Here is a 16,682-nt window from a genome sequence, read left to right as displayed (position 1 = left end):
GGTGCGCCAGCCGCGGCGGCTGGCCGCGGTGGCCATTGGAGGGTGAACCAACGGCAAAAGGAAGACCTTTCTCTCTGTCTCTCTCTCTCACTGTCCACTCTGCCTGTCCTCCCCCCCCCCCCAAAAAAAGATAAAGTTAGTATTTTGTCTATTTTGAGGGATAAAATTTCTCATTTTTAGATACTTCTTGGAAATAATTCCTAGAACTTGGAAATAAGACAAGACTCTGTGTACGTGACTATTTGAATATAAAGTACAAATTTTCATCTCAGTATTTAAAATGGCTTAAAACATGGCCTGGTCTGGTAAATACAAGTACTAGTTAAAAATCTTAGTGTTCACTTTTATGTTGTATTTGAAGCAGATGTAGGTTGGCCCATTGTTAGATTACAATCTAAATGTGGGAATTATCTGATTTACAAATAGTATTTTGAATTCAGTATCATTAAACCTAAAGTGATTATTCTTTCATACAAGTTACATAAAATGACCCTCTTTGTAATGTAGTTTGGTCTGCTATTTTTACATACAGTTCATTTTAGCAGCTCTGTGTATATTTGTTTCACATATGCGCCCCTATCCTCCACCCCCTGCTTTCTTTCCTGTTCCCAAGAAATGGATAATTAGCACAGTGCAGTCTTGGAAAGTATGGAAATACCATTGGCTGGTCTAGAATATCAGGTCTAAGGCAGAGTTATTATTGAGTTTAAGAGGATCCATCCAGCCCTGCAATGAAATTAAAAAGAGATATATACAAGAGTATGTACCTCTCTGGGCCTCTTCAAAGGTGAAATTTACATGGAAGGTACATATATCTGGTACAGGTGGTAGCTGTATCAGAAAATGTTATGAAAGACAGGTTTTGTACTGGAGACGGGAAAGTAGAATGTTATAAAGGCCTCCTCTGTTCACAAGCAATAGGGCAGTTTTCATGAATGCACATTTCACTGGGTCTTACTTTGCTTATAAAGGATGAGGCCAGAGTACCCCTGAGAAACCCCTCCCTCAATCCTCAAAGAAAATTATAATTACTGGCTACAATTCCAGATAATACTTTCTTAAATTTGGTAGTACAGAGAGTTAATGGCTGATTATAAAATAGTCACCAAAGAAAAACTCATAATTAATGTATGTAAATCTGAAAGTTTATTAGAAATTTTCCAGAGGGATTTAGAAGAAACTGCACAATAGTTATCTCTGAAGAGCAGAACTGAGGATATGAACAGGAAGGACACTCTCTTTTTAATGTTGCCTTTGAGGCTCTTGCTCTGGTTAATAAAATTGTACTAATTTGGGTAAAATTTCTAATTTTACCTCTTTTGTTTAACATGGCATCATTGGTCCTAGTCTCATCATTAATCAGTGTTCTTAATTTCCTTCTCATTTTTACCCTCAAAACATTCTTGTATAATATATGCTTCAGCTTTTCTAAAGTGGAAAATTTTGGTGTATATTCAAATTCACCTGTCTTGACTATTAAGGAAGGAATTTTTTAAAAAAGATTTTATTTATTTATTTGAGAGGTAGGGTCACAGACAGAGAGAGGGAAAGACAGAGAGAGGTCTTCCTTCTGCTGGTTTATTCCCCGGATGGCCACAAAGCTGGAGCTGAGCCTATCCGGAGCCAAGAGCTTTTTCTGGGTCTCCCACGAAGGTGCAGGGGCCCAAGCACTTAGGCCATCTTCTGCTGCTTTCTCAGGCCACAGCAGAGAGCTGGATGGGAAGAGAAGCAGCCAGACATGAACCAGCACTGCAGGTGGAGGCTTAGCCCACTACACCACAGTGCTGGCCGCAGGAAATTTTCTCTAAATTGGTAGCAAACTGACCTTTCTCTGTATACGATACAAACCTGACCTTTCTATATTGTATAATTAAATGCTGGTGCAGTATTAAGTTTTCTGTATGAATTATAAATACTATTCTTTCCTACCTCCTCCACTCTTTTCTTATGCCCTTTAACTTTTAGTGATTGTCTTTAAATAAGAATTTTTTTTGTCTCAATTGTGTTTTCTGTTATTGAACTTGTGATTTCTTGTGTTAAACTTTTGGTCCTGCAGGTGGTGCTAGAGCCACATCTCATTTCAATAGAAGGTAGAAGAAATAATTTAACTTCTTTTCAGTATGAAAATATCACATTTTGTAATCTTTTTGCTTACTCTAGTGATCTGCTTAAAAACAGCTTATCTGAATATAAGATAATCAGCTCATTTTGCTTTATACTTAAGAAAAAGAAAATTAAAGGATAGGAAATTTCAATTACTTTTTAGAGAAGTATTAATATTTTTTGAGGTCTTATATGCTTGGCATTGTTTTTCACAAACCCTAGAACAGTAGGTACTATTGCTGTCCTTCCTTGTTTTTTTTTTTTTTTTCTTTTCTCAGACAAGAATCAGAATTAGCAGGATTAAGTAACTTGGATCAAGTCAATACTGTATTAGGTGGCAGTGGAATGTAGGAAGCTAGATGAGAATGAAGCCCATATCTTCTATTTTTTTTCTTTAATTCATTATTTTTTTAATTTTTTATTTTATTTTATTTAATGAACATAAATTTCCAAAGTACAGCTTATGGATTACAATAGCTTCCCCCGCCCATAACTTCCCTCCTACCCACAACACTCCCCTCTCCCACACCCTCTCCCCTTCCATTCACATCAAGATTAATTTTCCATTATCTTTATATACCTTTATATACAGGCCCATATCTTCTACAGTCTAGTGTTCTTACAACTTTACTGTGTTACCTTAGACTAGTAGAATATAACATAAAAGCAAATCTGTAGTCTGGTAAGTTTGGAAGGAGGCACCCACTAATTTTTCATTGTAATACATCTCTAAATATGTACTATTTTTAATTTCAGTCTGTGGCTGCGCCAACCAGTGTTGTCACAGGTACTCCTGTAAAGCCGTTGAACACAGTAACTACTCTGAAACCTTCAAGTTTGGGAGCATCATCCACTTCCTCAAATGAGCACAATCTCAAAGCAGAGAGTCCAGCAGCTGCTCAGACCAATCTTTCTCCAGTAAGCTCTCATCTGCACCTTATATAAATATAATTCCTTACACATTTTCTTGAATCTGTTTGTAGCCAACACTTCTGATTTTTTGTTTACATTTCCATATTTAGACAATGCTAGAAAATGTGAAGAAATGTAAGAACTTCCTTGCAATGTTAATAAAACTAGCATGTAGCGGATCACAATCCCCAGAAATGGGGCAGAATGTGCAGAAGCTGGTGGAACAACTTTTGGTAAGTGAAGACTATAAAATCTTGCAAACTCTTTGAGAATCCTTAGAGTATGTTTTAAATGGAAAATATGTTTTAAATGAGGTTTATTTTAATGTACTTCTTGATAAACTTTGTTTTTGCTTCTTTAAAGGTTTGTAATGATTATAAATCTTAGATGAGTAAATCTATTATGTATTACTTTAAAAAAACTTATTTGAGAAGCAGAGAGATAAGAGAGAGTGCAAGCAGTATTGCCACCTCTTCTGTCTGCTGATTCACTCCCCAAATGCCGACAGTAGCTAGGGGTTGAAGCTAGGAACCAGGAACACAATTCAGTCTCCTACATGGGTGTGAGGAACCCAGTCACTTGAGTCATCACTGATACCTCCCAGAATCTACATCAGCAGGAAGCTGGATTCAGGAGTTGGAGCTAGAAATTGAGTTTAGGTACTCTTAATATGAGATGCAGGCATCTTACCCATTAGGCCAAATAACTACCCCCTACTTTCTTTTTAAAATTTTTATTGTATATATTTTATACAACATGATTTATATATATATATAATTATAAATATAAATTATAAATATAATTATATATGCAATTATGATTTTTTTCTCTATACCTGTGTTTATTCCCATAGCCTAAAAAAAAGTGTTGGAGAGAAGGCCAACTATTTGAACAAGTAGGAAATTGTTATTAAAGTTACAAAATACCAAAAAAGGCAGCCTATCAATAATAGATAGTGAAATTCAAGTTCTCATATATCCAGACACCAAGCCTTGGGACTTAGAGGACTTAGGACTCAGATTTCTTATCTATAAGATGAGAAGAATAAATGTTTCTGCAAGTACCACCATGCTATGTCTTTTAGCTGCCAAATTATACATCCTTGGTTTTTTATATTCTCCTTCAGGTAAAGTATTTAGATATACTAAAGAGGAGGAAAGTGGAAGTTAGCAAAGCAAATTTGTCGTATTAGGTACTTAAGACATATGCTGAGGATGTAACAGACAAATGTAATTTTGGATTTTTTGAGCTACTATAGTCTAGAGATTTCTCTAGCTGTATAATTAGAATTTTTGTATATTTTTTCTTTTTCTTTAGATTTATTTTATAAAGGCAGAGTTAGAGAGAGAGAGAGAGATTCTTCATCTGCTGGTTCTCTCCCCAGATGGTTGCATGTGTACAGGGGCCCAAGCACGTGGGCTGTATGAAAGCAGTATGCTTCTGCTGCTTTCCCAGGCATACCAGCAGGGTGTTGGATCAGAAATGGAATGGCCAGGACTGGAATTAGCACCCATATGGGACGCTGGCATTGCAGGCAGTAGCTTAACTTGCTATGCCACAATGTTAGCCCCAGAATTTTTATATATTTTTCATATAGAAATTGGTCATTTTTTCTCAGTGGAGAACAACTATATTCAGATATCGTATAGGAAAAACAAGCATGGTTTATAAACATTAAAACACTTTTCATATAGCTATTTTTTATGCTGCCTGTAAGATGTTATAAATAGAACACATTTGCAGTGGTTAGTTTTCCTTTTGAGATGATCTTTATTTTATATATTTATAATTATTATAAAATTAAAAGTCATATAACTAAGGTTTTAATTTACTTTTTGAATATCTTTCAAATTTTTTGTTTATTTTTATTTGATTTGAAAGGTGGAGAGAGAGCTTCTGTCCACTGGCTTACTTCCCAGATGCCCACAATAGCCAGCCTAGACAAGTCAAAGTAATCAGGATCTTGAGGGTGGCAGAGACTCAAATACTTGAGCCATCATCTGCTACTTCCTGGACTATACATTAGCAGGAGGCTAGATCAGAAGTAGAGTAGGTTGGAATTGGGTCAGGCACTTTGATATGGGATGCAGGCATTCCAGGCACATCCTCACTACTCACTGCCCCAAATGTCTGCCTATTCAAATATCTTTTTAAAAGTAAATGTTGAGTTTTTGATCATCTCTTTTCAAGTATGCTAGTTTCTGAGAGGATAAGATGATCTGTATATCTGACATGGATACTCTCAGTGGGAAGACATGATAGAAAGGAATACATATCACAAATATTTAAAAAATTTTAATCACAAAAGATTTGTGTGGGAATGTGTGTTTAGCCTTGTGATTATGATAGCCATGTCTCAACAAGTCTGAGTTGATTCTTGGCTCCATTTCATGGTTCCTGCCTCCTGCTAATGTAGACCCTGAGAGTCAGGATGAAGGCTTCAGTAGTTGGGTTTGTGCCATCTGAGTAAGAGATCTATATTACTTCCTGGCTCTCCTGGGTTTGGCTTCTGGTCAGGTATGAATGATGACCCAAGATAATTTCTGGCCTTTGTGTAGTGAATCAGCAAATGGAATTCTCTCAAGTCTGTTTCTCTCTGCCTCTCAAATTAAAAACAAACAAAACACAACCTACCTTAAAAAAAGAGAAAAAGAGATTTGTATGGGCCAGGTGCTTTGGTGTAGTAGGTTAAGCCTCCACCTGAGGTGCCAGCATCCCATTTGGGCACTGGTTCATGTCCTGCCTGCTCCTCTTCTGATCCAGCTCTCTGATAATGTACCTAGGAGAGCAGTGGAGGATGGCCTCAGTACTTGGGTGTCTGCACCCACATGGAGACCCAGAAGAAGCTCCTAGCTCCTGACTTTATGTTGGTCAGCTCCGGCCATTGCGGCCATTTGGGGAGTGAACCAGCAGGTAGAAGACCTTTCTCTCTGTCTTTCCCTCTCTCTGTAACTCTACCTCTCAAATAGATAAAATCTTTTTTTTTTTTAAATAAATTTGTGAATTTTGTGGACAGATAGGAGCAGTTAGTAATTAATCAAAAATCTTTTATGCCATAAGATATATTTTGTTTAGAAAACCACAAATACCTTTATACTTTTTTAAATTTAGGACTCCCAAGACATTTTATTATTTTTTGTGGGGTTTAAGACAAAAAAATTTTTAAATTTGCTTATTTAAAAATAACAATTCCGTTGCATGTTAGCTGTGCATGACACTGTTCGCCTACCACTTCCTCTGCCAAAAATTCTTTTTTTTTTTTTTTTTAAAGATTTGTTTTATTTATTTGAAAGACAGAGCTACAGAGAAAGGTAGAGATGGAGAGAGAGGTCTTCCATCCACTGCTTCACTCTCCAGATGGCCACAACGGCTGGAACTGTGCTGATCTGAAGCCAGGAGCCAGGAGCTTCCTTCAGATCTCCCACATGGGTGCAGGGGCCCAAGGGCTTGGGCCATCTTCCACTGCTATCCTAGGCCATAGCAGAGAGCTGGATCAGATGAGGAGCAGCCGGGACATGAACCAGTGCCCATATGGGATGCTGGCACTGCAGGCTAGGGCTTCAACCTGCTGTGTCACAGTGCCAGCCCCCAAAATTCTCATTTTTTAAAATGACATTCTTTTCTTTTTTGAAGATTTTATTTATTTATTTGAGAGGTAGATTTACATAGAGGGAGAGGGAGAGACAGGACAAAAGGTCTTCCATCTGCTTGTTCACTCCCCAAATGGCTGCAGTGGCTAGAGCTAGGCTGATCGGAAGCCAGGAGCCAGGAGCTTCTTCTGGGTCTCCAATGTGGGTGCAGGGACCCAAGCACTTGGGCCATTTTCCACTGCTTTCCCAGGCCACAAGCAGAGAGCTGGGTTTGAAGAGGAACAGCTGGGACGTGAACTGGTGCCCATATGGGATGCCGGCGCCGCAGGCGGAGGCTTAGTCCTACTACACCACAGTGCCAGCCCCCCAAAAATTCTTTATTGAGAAACTGTCAAATCAGGGTAGAGGTTATAAATTTCTGAAATTCTAATTTTGGCTTGAGAGTTAATTTTTATCATTATCAATAGTTACTACCAGCTTTTTTCCTTACAGTTGCAGGCTTAGTGTGTTTTTGAGAAAATTTCTACTGGAAAGTCTAAATAAGCACAATTGCTTTGTCATTCTTTCCAGTAAAATTAAAAAAAAAAAAAGTGAACTCAGCAAAGTGATTCAATCACAATGTGCTATTCCTTGAACAATCACTTTGATCTGCAGCAGAAATGTTTTATGTTTGTTTTGTTTGTTACAATATTAAAAATATATCAACTGAAAAGTTGAAAGTAAAATTAATTTTTATTGTTTCATCGAGAACATAAAGTGGCTCTGTTTTTTTTTTTTTTTTAACCTGCCATTGGCTTTCTTGCCAGCAGGTTTATCTGTTGTTACTTTTATAACATCAGTGCAAAACTCAGCACAATGTAAAAGGCAGAAAACAAGGCCAAAACAAAAACTTAGTATTAATCTGAACAGTTTAGATCTCAGAGACCCTGAAATGCTTACAGTGTAACACAGTACATAAGAATTCCTCAGTGCTTTGGAGCTGTTGTCATGGACTGAAAATACAGTCTTAGCTTAATATGGTAATTTAAAAATTATAGGAACAAAACAAAATACCCTAAAGGCCCCCAAACCAAATAACTTCCTATTCTCTATCTTTTTAATTGTTCTTTGGACTTAATAATGTGGTATTATTCAGGTAGTAAGGTCTTCTCTTTTACTTTACTTACTGGAAACTTTAGAAAAAGAAAAAGGGGAAAAAATTATCTGTTCTTTGTATTTTCCATGAACTTCTGTTCCGTTTACTCATGCTACAGGTGCCATGAAGAAAAATAGCCTCCATTTAATGACGGACTTATACTTAGAAAAAGCATGCTATGTCTATAATTATGAGTTTTACAATTTGTCTTAAAATATTGGTAGACCTAAAAGTGTTTTCTTTCTTCCATTCTTCAGGATGCAAAAATTGAAGCAGAAGAATTTACCAAGAAACTGTATGTTGAACTCAAGTCTTCACCTCAGCCTCACCTAGTTCCTTTTCTTAAGGTAGTTAGTCATGTGGTACTTAGAAGTAATTGTATGGATTAGATTACTTTGAAATAATTAAACCTGATGGATTCAATATGACAGCAATTTAGTGTGAAGGCACTAACAATGGAGTAGAAATCTCTTAGTGCTTTTGTAAACTACAGATCACACACATAGTATTTTCATTTGAACACTCTGGAAAAATAGAAGTAGCATCTTATTCATGAACAAAATGATTATATTGCTTATACTATAGAAATATATGAATACTCAAAGATTTTAATGTGTGTGTGTGAAAGAGAAAAATAACAAAGAAAGAGGTAACTTGGCCTTTTGTTTTATGGCCGTGAATCATTTTTTTTTTTTTAATATTTATTATTTGAAAGGCAAAGTTACAGAGAGGAAGAAGCAGAAGGAGAGAGGTCTTCCATTCTGTGGTTCACTCCCCAAAGGCCGCAATGGCTGGAGCTTGACTGATTGGAAGCCAGGAGCCAGGAGCTTCTTCCAGGTCTCCCATGCTGGTGGACTTGGGCCATCTTCTACTGCTTTCCCAGGCCATAGCGGAGAGCTGGATCAGAAGTGGAGCACCTGGGACTTGAACTGGCGCCCATGTGGGATGCCGGCACTGCAGGCGGCAGTTTTACCCTCTCTCTACGCCACAGCACTGGCCCCAAGTCATGTTTATTTTTTTTTTAAATTTTTTTAATATTTATTTTATTTTTCTATTCTATTTTTTAATTTTATTTTAGAGTTACAGAGAGAGAGGTCTTCCATCCTCTGGTTCACAACCCTAGATGGCCAGAACCGCTGGATCTATGCCAATCCGAAGCTGGGAGCCAGGAGCTTCTTTTGGGTCTTCCACATAGGTGCAGGGGCCTAAGGGCTTGGACCATCTTCCACTGCTATCCCAGGCCATAGCAGAGAGCTGTATCGGAAGAGGGGCAGCCAGGATGCCAGCACTTTAGGCCAGGGCTTTAACCCGCTGTGCCACAGCGCTAGCCCCATGTTCTTTTATAATAATAAACCAAATGTGGGGCTGGCTCCATGGCACAGTAGGTTAATTCTCTACCTGCAGTGCCGGTATCCCATATGAGCACTGGTTCTAGTCCCAGCTGCCCCTCTTCTGATCCAGCTCGCTGCTGTGGCCTAGGAAAACAGTGGAAGATGGCCCAAGTGCTTGGGCCCCTGCACCCGCATGGGAGATCTGGAAGAAGCTCCTGGTTACTGGCTTTGGATTGGTGCAGCTCCGGCCGTTGGGGCCATCTGGGGGAGTGAACCAACGGAGGGAAGGCCTCTCTCTCTGTCTCTCCCTCTCACTGTCTGTAACTTTACCTGTCAAATAAATAAATAAAAATCTTTAAAAAAATATTAAACTGAATAGTACTGAATTTGGTGGGAAGGTGAAGACTTATTAGACAAATGCTTTTCTATGATTTATTTAATTACTTGAAGTTTTCATGGAGAACAATAACTTGAAAACAAGAGTTTTATTTTTGCAGACTGAAAAAATTTTTCTTGGGGCTGGTGTTGTGGCACAGTGGATTTATTTATTTTATTTTATTTTTTTTATTTTTTGATAGGCAGAGTGGACAGTGAGAGAGAGAGACAGAGAGAAAGGTCTTCCTTTGCCATTGGTTCACCCTCCAATGGCCGCTGTGGCTGGCGCACTGCGGCCGGCGCACCGCGCTGATCCGATGGCAGGAGCCAGGAACCAGGTGCTTTTCCTGGTCTCCCATGGGGTGCAGGGCCCAAGCACCTGGGCCATCCTCCACTGCACTCCCTGGCCACAGCAGAGAGCTGGCCTGGAAGAGGGGCAACTGGGACAGAATCCGGCGCCCCGACCGGGACTAGAACCCGGTGTGCCGGCGCCGCAAGGCGGAGGATTAGCCTATTGAGCCGCGGCACCGGCCCACAGTGGATTTTTTTAAAAATATTTATTTATTGGGGCCGGCACTGTGGTTCAGTTGGTTAATCCTCTGCCTGCAGTGCCGGCATCCCATTGGGCGCCGGGTTCTAGTCCCGGTGGCTCCTTTTCCAGTCCAGCTCTCTGTTGTGGCCGCGGAGGGCAGAGGAGGGTGGTGCAAGTGCTTGGGCCCCTGCACCTGCATGGGAGACCAGGAGGAAGCACCTGGCTCCTGGCTTCAGATAGGTACAGCGCCGGCCATGGTGGCTTTTTGGGGAATGAACCAACGGAAGGAAGATCTTTCTTTCTGTCTTTGCCTCTCACTGTCTATAACTCTGCCTGTCAAATAAAAAAAATTTTATTTATTTGAAATGTGAAGAGAGAGAGAGAGAGAGAGAGATCTTCTGTCTGCTGGTTCACTCCCCAAATGGCCGCAACAGCCAGAGCTGGGTCGATCTGAAGCCAGGAGCCAGGGACCAAGAGTCAGGAGCTTTCTCCAGGACTCCCAAGTGTGTACAGGGGCCCAAGTACTTGAGCCATTGTCCTCTGCTTTCACAGGTGCATTAGCAGGGAGTTGGATCAGAAATGGAACATCCAGGACTTGAACTGGTGCCTATATGGGATGCTGGCACTGCAGGAGGTGGCTTTCCCGCTGTGCCACAGTATGGACCCTGGTACAGTGGATGTAGCCACTGCTAATGACATAGCATCCTGTATACCAGTGCTGGTACGAGTCTCTGTTGCTTTGCTTCTGATCCAGCTTTTTGCTAATGCATCTGGAAAGGTTGTGGGTGATGGCCCAAGTGCTTGAGCCCTTGCTTCCTATATGGTAGACTCAGATGAAGTTCCTGTTCTCAGACCTCTGCCCTGCTTTGTGACCATTTAGAGGAGTGAACCAGTAGATGGAAAATCAATCTATGTTGTTTCCCCTACTTCTTCCTCCCCTCCCTATTTCCTTCCCTCCCTTTCTGACACTCTGCCTTTCATATAAATAAAATTTTTTGAAGATTTATTTATTCATTTGAAAGGCAGAGTAGAGAGTATTAGAAAACTCCTTTTTGTTGTCCCTTGAAAGTAGGAAGGGACATGTGAGCATCCTGTTTTCATGAGGATATTTAAAGCACAGAAAGTGTCCCTGAGAAGGTGATCAGGTTTATTAGGAGGATCCATGCAATATGATATGAAGTGTGACTAAAAACACTGAGAATGTTTGAGCCATAGAAGACTTGATCTGGGTCAGGGGAGGTTGAAGGATCAATACAGTACCTAATATTACATAATAAGCACATGCCCATGTAAGAGATTTGACCTTTGCAGTTACAGAACCCATAGCTAAGATTAGATAAATTTGTCTAAAAATGAGACAAACTGTTTTATAGACTTATGCTCTTTTTCTGTATCACTTTTTTTTTTTAAAGATTTTATTTATGTATTTGAAAGGTGAAGTTACAGAGAGGGAGTGGCAGAGATAGAGAGAGTGAGACCTGTTAAGCCACTGCACTGGCCCCAGGATCACTCTCTTGATTGAGAAGTTAGAGGCAGTTCTTCCTTGGGTCCCATTCAGTGAGAGGTCAGTGACCACCAGATGGGTAAGAAACAATCACAACTCTCTTGAGTTTGTTTGGCAGTTACTGGATACACTGTGAAGGAGAAGGAACATTAAAAATTAGATACTTTGCATTTAATTTGCATAGTTTGTACTTAATTTTCCTATTACTCTCTTGAGATAGGTGCTAGATAGTATGGTATTTTCCATTTTAGAAAGGCAAAACTATTTAAATTGATTTTTGACCAAACTCGCAGGCCAGGTTTTAGGCTATTTCACTCCACGTGTTAGATACTACCTTTGTTACCAGATATTACCATTCTGGATTTGCATGTTGTGTCTGTTTTCAAAGGGTCTATTAATCCTTAGCATTTTTCTTAAGAGCTTTGGGGGACTAGATGTTGCATCAGGATGAGAGATTCAGTATTTTAGCCCACCCTGGTCAGATGATCAAGAGGTGATTCGAGTGTAAATCTGTATTGTTGTCTCTTTAAATCTCAGTCCTTTCACATTTCTTTCCACTGGTGTTTTTTCTGAGAATCTCCTTTTTTTCTTCTTTTTTAAAAGATTTATTTATTTTGGCAGTCAGGGTTACAGAGAGAGAGAGAGGGGTAGAGACAGATCTTCCATCTGCTGGTTCACTCCCCAGATGCTGCAACTGCTAGGACTAGGCCAAAGCCAGGAGCCAGGAACATCAACCGGGTCTCCCAAATGGGTGTTGGGGCCCAAATGCTTGGGGTCATCTTCTGATGCTTTCCTAGGCCATTAGCAGAGAGCTGGATTGGAAGTGGAGCAATTGGGATGCAAACTAGTGCCCATATCGGCTGCCAGTGTGACAGGCAGTGGCTTTACTGCTATGCCACAGTACTGGCCCCAGAATCTCCTTCATGATTTCCAATTTAAACTTGCTGAAATAATTTGTTCATGTATTTCCAATGCTGTTTGTTTTTTGCTGTGTTTAAACTTGAAAAAATGATTGAGGGATTTTCTGCTTTTTACTTTCTTTCGTGTGTGTGTGTTTTAAAAATTTTGAATGTTCTCAACCTTTTTCTAAAGGAAAGGGAGAAGTAGTTCCGTTTACTTCTTCAGCAGGGGCTGTTTTTCTTTTCTTTTTTCTTTTTTTTCCTTTTTGAGTACTTTCACTGTTTCTAGCTTTTAGTAGGTAGCCTGAATGTGTCATACCATGACGTCTTCTGAAACAGAAAGGTAACATACCATCTATGTTCTTTGTGTCTCATTTTTTTTCTTTTTACTTTTATTTTAAAGATTTATTTTATTTATTTGAAAGGCAGAGTTACAGAGGGTGGGGGAGGGAGAGATAGAGAGCTCTTCCACCTGCTGGTTCATCGCTTCAAATGGCTGCAACAGCTAGGGCTAGGCCAGGCCAAAGCCAGGTGCCAAGAACTTCATCTGGGTGTCCCATGTTGGTGACAGGGGCCCAAGGAGTTGGGCCATCCTCTGCTGCTTTTTCAGACACATTAGCAGTGAGCTAGATTGGAAGTGGAGCAGCCAGGACTTGAATCCGTGCCCATATGGGACACCAGTGTCCCAGGCAATGGCCTACCCTGTCATGCCACAACACCGACCCTCCCCCACCTTTTTTTTAAACTTACAAACAAGAAACAAACCCCAGGTATGACAAAACTGAACATAGTAATTTTTTATTTGAATTGTGTACTCTTTTTATTAAAAAAAAAAAAAAAGATTTTATTTACTTGAGAGGTAGAGTTACAGACAGTGAGAGGGAGAGACAGAGAGAAAGGCCTTCCCTCCGTTGGTTCACTCCCCCAGATGGCCCCAACGGCCGGAGCTGCACCAATCCAAAGCCAGTAACCAGGAGCTTCTTTCAGATCTCCCATGCGGGTGCAGGGGCCCAAGAACCTGGTCCATCTTCTATTGCTTTCCCAGGCCATAGCAGAGAGCTGGATTGGAAGTGGAGCAGCCGGGACATGAACCGGTGCCCATATGGGATGCTAGTGCAGTAGGCGGAGGATTAACCTACTGTGCCACCGCGCTGGCCCCTTGAATTGTCTATTCTTTCAGCAGGATACAAAGACAAAAGGGTTGAAATCTAGCCAGAAAATATGCTAGTTCAATCAAGGAAATTGTTTTAGTCACATCTTAAAATTCACTTTGTTTGTATTAGTTTTATTAGACTCTTTTTGTCCAAGGTTTGAAAGTTATTTAACAAAAAACCTAACTTCTGTTGTGTCAGTGACTTTATAGATACTAAAATTATTAGTGATCAGTTAGGGGATTTAGACTTAGATGAATATGGAGAAGTGTGATTCTATGTTTTATTTTACCAGACTGATATTAAGTTATGTAAAATACGTTTAATACTGAGGGATTCTAATTTCATATTAAAAATGGAGCATTTGGGAGCTTTAAATTGATTGTAATGGGAGGGAGGGAGGTTTGGGGGGGAGCCACAACAATACACAAGTTGCACTTTGTAAATTCACATTTATTAAATAAAAAAAATAACTATATAACAAACAAAAAAAAAAAGAAAAAAAATTGATTGTACCCTGGATATTGACAGAGTATAAATAGGTGATAATTCGGTTCCTCAGCTGAAATACTTGATGAATTTTTGATTTGCATTACATTGTAAAGATAATAAAGTACAAAATTTTGTTTCATTACTAGCTAATCTGTTTAGTTATCACTGTTTTTTTTTCTTCTCATGTTTCTAGAAAAGTGTGGTTGCCTTACGACAGCTTCTGCCTAACTCCCAGAGCTTCATTCAGCAGTGTGTTCAGCAGACCTCTGGTGAGGTAGTCATTGCCACCAGTACCACAACAGTAACAGCTACTCCTGTAGTGACAACTACAGTTTCCTTAATTCAGCCTGAAAAGCCCATCATTGTTTCTGCAGCAGCAACACCCAGAACTGTGTCTGTGCAGACTCTAAATCCAGTCACCACTGGTCCAGTGAGAGCAAAAACTGGAGTTGTGACTCTTCACTCTGTGGGTCCAGCTGCTGTACCAGGAGGCACAACAGCTGGAACTGTTTTGCTTCAGACTTCAAAACCACTTGTGACATCTGTACCAAATACAGTTACAACAGTCTCACTTCAGCCTGAGAAACCGGTTGCCTCTGGAGCAGCAGTAACCCTGGCCCTTCCTTCGGTAACTTTTCGAGAAACTTCAGCTGCAGCTCTTTGTCTCCCATCTGTGAAGCCTGTAGTTACTACTGCTGGAACCACATCTGACAAGCCTGTCATTGCAGCTCCAGTCCAAATCAAACTTGCCCAGTCCAGTCCTGTCCTTTCACAGCCAGCCGGGATTCCACAGGCAGTCAAAGTCAAGCAAGTAGTAAGTAACATTTTGTTTCTTTCTCACTTACTTGGAAAATTTCGGACATTTAGGGAACTGGCAAAATGAGTTAAAAACAACAGCAATAACCTGGCACACTATATATGCTTTACTAACTTAATTTTCTACCTTGCTTGCTTTCCCTCTTTCTAGTCACATGCACAGACATACACATTATTTTTTGCCAAGCTGTTTGAGAGCTGGTTGCAGAAGTTGTAACGGTGCACCTCTAAGTACTGTTTATGTCTTAAAGAAAAAGATTTTTTCACATAAACACAACATACTTATTATCTATCACATATGGGAAATTTTCCCTAGTTCTAATAATAACCTTTTAGAGATTTATTTTTTCTGATCTTGTTTCTAATGAAGAATTGCATATTATATATAGTTATTATTTCCCTTCAGAATTATAAAATTTAGAGCAATTCCCTAGCTTTTTGTGGTTGTTCATTATATTTTAATGCTTTAAGTTCCAGTTTAAGCATGCTGGTTGTTTTTGTAGGATGTCCCTTTACTTTATTTGATTGTTTCATCAAGATTAGATTCAGTTTAAATATTGTTGGCAGTTATTACATAGGTGATATTAAGATAGTATTTCTTTTTTAAAAAAATATTAAGACAGTAATGTGAATAGAGGAGTAAAAAGTTCTGTGTTTTTTTCTTTCTTCTTTCTTTTGAATTTATTCATTTATTTGAGAGGCAGAGTTACAGACAGAGGGAGAGATGGGGAGAGGTCTTCCATCCACTGGTTCACTCCCGAAATGGCCACAACATCAGGAGCTGGGCCTATCTGAAGCCAGAGCCAGAAGCATTTTCCGGGTCTCCCACATGGGTAGTGGGGCCCAAGTACTTGGGCCATCATCTGCTTTCCCAGGCCATAGCAAACAGCTGGGTTGGAAGAGGAGCAGCTGGTACACCAACTGGTACCTGTGTGGGATGCCCACACCTTAGGCAGAGGCGTAACTTACTATGGCACAGTGTTGTCCCCTGTGGTTTTCAGTAAGCTTGATAGGTTGGAGGTTCTTGGATAAAATAAGGAAATTTTAGCTGTTGTTAGGTAATAGTTAGAAGTTCTACTTTATTGAAGAAAAATCAAGTTTCATCAAAAGCCTATGAAAGTATTGTTAACTCATGGGAAATAGTACATGGTGAATTAATTAAAAATTACAGAAAAGTTTTCCTTTTTTTGTACCATACAGTTCACTATTTTAATTTTTATGATTGCCTATGTTCTCTATTGTAAACCTGTGTGTTAGAGGCAGTTTTTTAAAGCTCTGCTTTAATTTATTCTGCTTCTTGGAATAGTAAATTCTCTTAAACTTCACAGGATTGGAATAAGAGTTTAAAATTTATTGATAATTATCCTTTTTTAAAAATATATTTATTTGAAAGACTGATAAGAGAGAGAGAGAGAGATCTTCCATCTTCTGGTTCCCCAAATGCATGCAAGAGCCAATACTCAGCCAGGCAGATAGGAGTCTGGAACTCAATCCAGATCTCCTATGTGGATGGCAGAAACCCAAACACTTGAGCCATCAACTGATGGAAGCTGAATTCGAAGTGGAATAGACAGGACTCAGACCAGGCAGTCTGACATGGGATGAGGAGTTCCACGTCAGGGACTTAACCTGCTGTGTCGAATGCCTACCCCCTGGATGATTATCTCCTGAAGCAGAAGGGCAGCTTTGGACATAGAAAGGGGAAAATCAGGTGGACAGAATTGGAGAGTCAAACTGTTGGGCAGATAGGAAATAGTAGTCACTTCCCAGGCACTAATCTTTTCTATCTCTTCGTATTCTGGCTGTGATTTTCAAATGGAAAAATGTGGGCTTCTTGCCTTG

General features: G+C 39.7%; 1 protein-coding gene across 2 annotated transcripts in view; it reads left to right on the top strand.

Annotated features, from left to right (window-relative positions):
* The window catches only part of TAF4B (TATA-box binding protein associated factor 4b), a 135,810-nt gene that overhangs the window by 29,947 nt on the left and 89,181 nt on the right, over nucleotides 1-16,682 (top strand). For both annotated transcript variants that reach the window (XM_008261165.4, XM_002713611.5), the window contains 4 exons: nucleotides 2,860-3,021; nucleotides 3,126-3,248; nucleotides 7,998-8,087; nucleotides 14,218-14,838. In XM_008261165.4, the coding sequence (XP_008259387.1) occupies nucleotides 2,860-3,021; nucleotides 3,126-3,248; nucleotides 7,998-8,087; nucleotides 14,218-14,838 (996 nt within the window). The remainder of the gene's footprint in view (nucleotides 1-2,859; nucleotides 3,022-3,125; nucleotides 3,249-7,997; nucleotides 8,088-14,217; nucleotides 14,839-16,682) is intronic.

This window comes from Oryctolagus cuniculus, chromosome 10 (genome assembly GCF_964237555.1).
Source record: "Oryctolagus cuniculus chromosome 10, mOryCun1.1, whole genome shotgun sequence".
NCBI lineage: Eukaryota > Metazoa > Chordata > Mammalia > Lagomorpha > Leporidae > Oryctolagus > Oryctolagus cuniculus.
The sequence above is the reverse complement of the archived record's forward strand: the minus strand, read 5'-3'. Positions and strand labels throughout refer to the sequence as shown.